The sequence below is a fragment of the Phaseolus vulgaris genome, chromosome 2 (genome assembly GCF_051622355.1).
Source record: "Phaseolus vulgaris cultivar YP4 chromosome 2, ASM5162235v1, whole genome shotgun sequence".
Lineage (NCBI taxonomy): Eukaryota > Viridiplantae > Streptophyta > Magnoliopsida > Fabales > Fabaceae > Phaseolus > Phaseolus vulgaris.
The window spans coordinates 46,585,295-46,592,719 of record NC_143499.1 but is presented as its reverse complement, the minus strand read 5'-3'; the positions used below and the strand labels follow the sequence as shown (position 1 = coordinate 46,592,719).

The 7,425-nt window shown below is 38.2% G+C and overlaps 1 protein-coding gene across 1 annotated transcript; it reads right to left on the bottom strand.

The window, feature by feature from the left end:
• Positions 1 to 498: 498 nt before the first annotated feature.
• LOC137812665 (BTB/POZ domain-containing protein) lies at positions 499 to 4,636 on the bottom strand. The gene is made up of 3 exons (XM_068614813.2): positions 3,423 to 4,636; positions 1,983 to 2,971; positions 499 to 898 (listed from the first exon to the last, which is right to left on the bottom strand). The coding sequence occupies exons 1-2, from the start codon at positions 4,308 to 4,310 to the stop codon at positions 2,027 to 2,029; spliced, it is 1,833 nt and encodes a 610-aa protein (XP_068470914.2). The 5' UTR covers positions 4,311 to 4,636; the 3' UTR covers positions 499 to 898; positions 1,983 to 2,026.
• Positions 4,637 to 7,425: the final 2,789 nt, after the last annotated feature.

Genomic DNA, 7,425 nt, shown 5'->3' with positions numbered 1-7,425 from the left:
CAAGCTTTTTTCTTGAAGTACAGCTATAATATTGTCCCTTTTCCCTTTTCTTTCATTGTTGGCAGAACGAATCAGACAGTGGCATCTTTCATTCTTAGCAAATAGCAACTAATTGGAGGGTCAACCTATTTGTTCAATTATCATGTCTCCATCGAGCATACATGTTTTTTGGTCGTTTGACCAGTATCATGGAAACTCCAACTTTGCAAAAGCTCTTTCTTTTCACTTCTCCATGATTGATTGGAAAGGGTGATTCTTTCCTTTTTGGTGAAAAGCATGGATGATTATATTGCCTGTACCATGGCTAATTTCTATAGCCATTTCACAAAAGTTTCATAAATAAGCTAACACACTAAATATCCCCACATACCAAATGTCCCACAAGCCAAGTTCCTTATTCAAGCAAGATACAAAAACCCAAGAACGGTTAAGCTTTCGAATCTCTCTAAACTTTTGTTGAAAAGCAAGAAATAGAAATAGAAAAAGAATCCACAATCCTCAGTAAAGAAACAAATTATATTCCCAGAGTTTAACCTCCATCGAAGTTATTCCCATATATAATACAACCGATTGAATATATTCAATGCTCAATACCATTCAATAATCAACTTAACCTAATTTGCAAGAAAGATGTTCAAGTATATATCTCTGTCCTCGTCATCATCATCATCTTTCTTGTATTCAAAGCTATTTGATGCTCTACCACAAAAGAAATTATCCTCGTGTTGAACCTTCCATGAACCCAACCTGCCACGAGTTGCTGAACTCGATAAATTTGGCTCATCTTAGGAACTTGGAAAATTGAAGGCCAACCATTCTTTCACAGCATTCAACTACCTTGAACTCTTGCCAGGGAGCTTGCATTGAACGATCAGAAACTTATAATTCGTCAATCAAACTACAGAGAGATAAATAACACGAAGATTGGATTATTTTCCAGGAAAATATAATTTATTTATGTTCGGGAGCAATTACGAGATATTTCCTGAAGAAAACGTGCATTTTCTAAGGAATAAATTTACGTAAAATTGCTCTGACAAATATAAGTTGAATAATTTAGGAATATGTCAATCAAAAGCACAAATATGACCGTGGATATAAAGACCAACGAATCAGACAACTGACTGACTAAGACGAAGTTTACCTGCATAAGAGAATAATGCAGCATATATAACAAATAAGATATCTTCATAGCCAAAAGGGATGATGATAGTATTGGCCAGCATGTTCATACACTTCACACTCAAGAAATAAACAAAAGAATCCCACGCTTATAAGAATATTTAAGCAGACTGACTTCAAAGAGCAAAAATCAAGCATCTAAACTTATTACTGTGCGGCCACCACAAGATAGATAGTGTATCAAAATATTCACTGACAAGTTAACACTTAAACAGCATCCAGGCATCAGAAAATAGAAATGAAACCCTTGCCACCACCCGTTATTTTTAGAAGAAAATCTAATGTTTAGTCAACCAGATGAATTTTATTTTATACTTCACTTGGACAAGTCAATTTTTATCAGAAAAAAGTATTTTGGAACCTAAAAAATTAAAAATTACAAACAAAGCTAGGCATGTCTTTGCCACTACACTACATGTGTACGAGGAAGTTGGAGCTGTGTCATTGATAAAATAACAGACTGATTTTGTCTTAGGTACACTACATAACCACTTTTGTCAGTCCTTCTTTGGGCATGTCATCCATTCTATAGACAAGAGCAAAATTACTGATGACCTAAGTGTAAATCATACAACAGATATGAAGTGATAAAAGGAAAGAGGTTGCAAGTACCCACTCAAATTACACGACCAATTTCACCCTTTGATTATTTCCAACAAATTAGGAGGTGAAGATAAACAGTGCTAACTTGTAGCCAGAGCATGAATATCAAGTCTAACTACATATTTCACACCATTGAATTTGCAGGTCGTAGATGAATCAAATAGACATGATCACAAAAAGCACAAAAGGTGACGTACCCAATAATTTACTGCCAATTCTCCCATAGTGGAACAATCTGTCTTCAAGGGTTCTCAACTGATGTAGTTGTAATTCGTAATTGTCTTGTCCGTTCTTGCTCTCCATTCCGCTTCCAGAAAGCCCTTCTCCACCAAACTTCAAACCCTCTTTGAATATTTGGGCAATCTTCACCGGAATTCAAGAAACGATCAAACCAAGCAAGCAAAATATCCTGTTGCCAGGAGAGTGGCAGAGTAAGAATCGTGTTACTAAGACCATCCTCAATTAGGTGCCTATCAAGCCCCTTGGATGCCCTCCTCATCCAACCAAAGTCATCATAAAAGGGCACCAGCCATGTTTTTAGAAGCAAACACCGAACATCTTTAGAAGCCAACAACTGTCCTTTCCCAATCCCAACAAACAACCTTGCTGTAACTCTGCTAATCTCAAACCTGTGAACTGCTGGCACTTTAGAATGAGCTTCAGCTAAATCTGCTTGAGAGGCCCATGTCTTCAGGAAATCTTCAGCAATTTGTCTGTCAACTAAAATATCCAAAATCCAATGCAAATTATCTGCTTGTCTTGCAATTTGACTCACATCCTGCAAGTTCGAACCCGCAGCCTGCAAAAAATGGTGACGAAGTAACTGCAGACAATCATCACATGCTAAGTACAACGACTCCTTTCGAAGATCATTCTGAGAAGAATTTTCATGAAGCATCTTCGACACTAACCCTTTCATCTCACGCCTGGCCTTCTCATCCTTGCCTTCAAGAACCACACGAATAAGCTTAAGAAGAACCTCCTCATTATCACTCCCCTCTTCATTTCCATTGGCAGCAGCATCGGTTGAAACCCTCTTCAAAACCTCCCCTGCGCCAACCGCTTCAAGACGAAGCTCAGAAAGGAGAGACGCCACCTTCTCTTCCTCATCCTCCGCCCAAGGCGCCGCTTCCAAGTACTCCAAACAAGACAAAACCCCAGCATCAAACCCAATGGCGGCTGAAACCTAAGAAAAAACCACACAAAAAACAACCGGTTCAGTCCCACAAAACCCTAAACCAGGCAAATTCTAAACACGCACAAAACAAAACGGCAAGGGACGAGAAAAGGAATGCACTGGCGTAATAAATAGCCAAACCCATAACCTAATAACAGAATTTTCATCCTCTAACTGTTCACATCCGAAATTCAAATTTTTCCTATTGCCTAAACCTAACCCCACACCTTCATTTAATTATCATTCCCTATCCATTCAATAAAACAGACCAACCACCAAACTATTCCATCCCAAAAAAATAATCCATATTGTTTAGAAATTGAGATTAAAAGTAGTTCAGACAGAACTCTTGCCCAAAAGCAGACACACTTTAAGAACAAATTTCAGATGGCGTTATCCTAACAATGCAGCCAAATTCATGTCTGAATAAAATAACAAAACCCCCCAAAAACGGCCTTACCTTCAAGATACCGAGAACTCTGGAGACATCCTCCCTCATTAGCTTCTTCCTAAGATCCTTGCAATACATCAACCTCAAGGTCTCAATGTAAACCTCCACATCGTCGCAATCGGCGATTTCAACTTCGTAGGGAACCGGCGAGCGCTGCTGCTGCTGCTTGGTCCAGCGATCGGAGAGCTTCACCGAGAAGAACCTACTATGCGCGACGAGGATTTGGCGATGCACGTTCATGGAGACACTGATTCCGTCTTTGGAGCTGAGCGTGAGCTTAATGTCGCTGGAAACGCCATCGTTGAACTGGTTCCCGGGGCTCCGTGACCCTAACAGGTCCGAAATCCGCTGCATCATGAGGGCGTGGCGATCGAGAATTTGGGGTTTGTGGAGCGAGGACGCAGCAGCGGCGGCGGTGACGGCAGTGGGAGGGATGTGGGTGGTGGGCCTGTGGTGGACATCGGGCTCGCTGGCCATCATTTCGAAGAGCGTTGGGCTGGATCGGGTCTTGTCGGGCGGGGGGGACATTGGGTTCAAAAGGCCCGCGGTGAGGGCGGAGTTAAACTTGGAGAAGCTGGAAGGGAAGTCATGGGGCTGGGGCTGGGCCTGGGCCAGGGACGGATGGTGGCCGTTAGCGGTAGGGGAGGAGTGGGCGAAGTCCATTATCGGGGAGAAGCGGCCCGGGGAGAAGCGGATCCTGTGGGTGGAGGGAGATTCGGGCAATGCAGGTTGTTGAGGGGATTGAGGTGTTGGACGATGAGGGGGTGTTTGGGTGTGGTTTGGAGAAGGAGAAGGAGAAGCCGCAGCGGAGATTGTAGTTTCTCGATATTTGCGTCGTTTGGGCTTGGTGGGCTGGTTTTGAAGTTTGAGGAAAGTTGTTGTAGTTGTCGCTGCCATATTATTGTATTCTTGTTGTGCTAATCACTAATCACAAATCACAGTGCTACTGCTACTCCTATTCCTATTCCTAATACAATTCTGTGTTCCTCTTGTCCTTTTGCGCATCGCAGCAAGAGCAACACAGAGAGAGGGGCGTAGTGTTTAATAAATGGCGGTCGATACGAGACGTGTAAGGTCCGAGTGGGATAAATAAGACACACTAACAGCCACAGACCCATTAATACCTGAAAGAGATATCACCATCTTCTTTTTTTTATTTTTCTATTTTTCTTTTCCAACTGTAATTCAACATTTTCTTTTTCTTTTTCTTTTCCTTTTCCTTTTCCTTCCCTTCTCTAACATTCACACATGCCCAACACACTTTCAAATATCAACCAACGCAACATCTCTCTCTCTATATATATATATTTCTGTTTTAAACACTCTAATTTCACTAATCTCATCAAAATTAATATTTAACTTTTATTATTTTTTACTTTTTGCCAGATGCACACCACTTCGCTTCTATCATTAATTATTTTAATACCGAATTTACACCTGAGACATCTTATTTTATCACTACTCTTCTTCAACTACGCCTCCACTTCTCACATTCTTGTCAGACTTCATTTATCACTCCTGCCTTTAATTTTAACTCCTTCTCGGTTTCTTTTATTATTATTATTATTATTTTATTTAAGATATGCAGTGCTTTAAATTTAAAAATTATAAATTCTATGGGAAAAATAATAATTTTCTTAATTTCCGAGAGAATTTTTTAAGATGAAAACAATTTTAATATTATTCTCGCTGGTTCGAAATTGTTCGAAGTATGGATGAGCTTTTTTCGGATTTTTTTTTGTGATTGGTCGACTAGTGAATGAGGTGCTTAGGAATGGTCTCCATGTTTCAGTAAACCGATCTTCTGGGATGAGGGGGTTCCACCTGCGATTACACTCCGAAGCTCAAGTCAGTGAGAGAGCACAAAATATAATGTGTATGGTAAAATATACTGTAGAGATGCAAGTTGTTGAGATATTTCCTGTGGGTGATTGTCTTTTTATAAGCGTCCATGGACTTGGATTTCTAACCCTGATCTTTCCAGACATTAATGTGTCAGTTCACAATAACTTTCTATAAAATATGGATATAAAGTATATAAATCGAAATAGTTAAACAACGTAATCAGGGATACTGAGGATAATATTTATTACGTTATCGGGATATGACATTTATATTCATTACACTATCGGAAATATAATATTTATATTTATTACGCTATCGGAAATATGTGTGTAGGAAAAACGTTATATTTTTCTTTAGTGAAATTTGTCCCTTGTTGGCGTTGCGTGATACTGGGCCAAGACCAAAACAGGTAGTGTTTTGGGGCTTATTAGGTTAGTTCGCGGTCCATGCTAAGCTCTCACACTATCACCTCCCCCAGATGGACCCTTAGTGAGCTCGGTCAAGTAACTACCCAATTCAGGACAGTACAAATATTATTAGAAAATTGAGAATTTATTATTTCTAAATAAAATGAATTTTTGTATGATTGCAACTTAAAATTAAAGAATAAAAAAAATACTTATCATACAAAATTTTCACCGGACGTTTAAAAGAAGAAATAAATTATATAACAAGATCACGGTGAAGTATAACTTGATTTTAATTTATTTTTTATTCATAAAATAAATTCGCTGAAGCGAATCTTGGAGTAAAAGTGGAAAATGCTTTTAAAATTTGCAGATTTGCTTGCGTTTAGTGTGATGTTCCATAGAGTTGAAGTGATGATGGTGTCGATAGTTGGCAGAGAAGTAATAAGTCTGTTTTTTTAAGGAGGGGTTTTCTTTTCGTGAAAGGAAAACAAAAACACAAAAGTTGTTGTTTTTCATCATCACAAATTATCATTTTAATTCCACAAACAATTTGTATCATTTTCTTTCTAGATTTTAAGGCACGTTTGAATCATAGTAAGAGGATCGTCTCCCACCTCCTCACAATATTATAGATGTCTTCTTCAACTTACAATACACTTAAAAAGATGTGGGATAAAAAAAGTTTCAACCCCTAAATCCCCCTCGGTTAGGATGTGGGTTAAAGTGGGTTACAAAACTTAAATTAACTTTTAAATCTTTTAAATTGCAAATTGATCTTTAAATGTTTTTTATTAACTATAAACTAGTCTTTAATTAAATTTTATTATTTGTAATTTAATTGAAAGGTTAAAATTCAACCCAACTTGACGAGTTAAGCCGATCCAATCCAACATTGTTCGATCTTGGTCAACCATATATTTTCATGACTTAATTAGGTATGATTTAAATTTGACGTAACATAGATCTGATCAAATTCGAGTTAGTACAAAGTACACTCCACTCGACTTTGTCTAATATGGGTTAGAATTAACTCAACCCAAAGTAGGTCTAACTCGACTCGCTCTAAAATGGATCTAACTTAACTTGATCTAATGTGACCTAATTCGACTTTGTCCAATGTGACCTAACTCAATGTGAGCTTACACACAACTAGACCTAATATAGGTTGACTCGACTCAGTTCGATGTGGATCCGACTCAATCTCAATGTAGGTTTAACTCAATTCGACCCAACATAGGCCTTACTCAACTCAATCTGACGTGGGATAGACTTTTCTCAATCTTACATGAACCAATCGTTACATTGCCTGATGTGGAGTTAACTTCATTCAACCCAATATGAGTCTCACATGACTCATCCTTACACGACTCAACCTTACATGGGTCTAATTCAACTTGGTCCAATATAAATTTAACTTGACTCGACCCAACTTAATTAAATTTGACTTGAGTCTGAGTTAACTCAAATTGATTTAGACCCAACTCAACTTTATCCAATATAGATTTAATCCAACCCAACCCAAGATAAAGTCAACTTGACTAACCTCAATCCAACTCATTTTAATTCTCCATGAGTTTAACTCTATTTGGCCAAACTTAATTCGGTTAAACATTAATTAATTATTAAACTAAATAAATGAAGTGGCATTTGTCTTCCAAAACCACCTATTGAATAATTTATACTCTATTGTGGTTGTCATCTCCTATCATATATGAGCATGTATATGAATTTAATTCTGTATGTCTCATATATGTCTG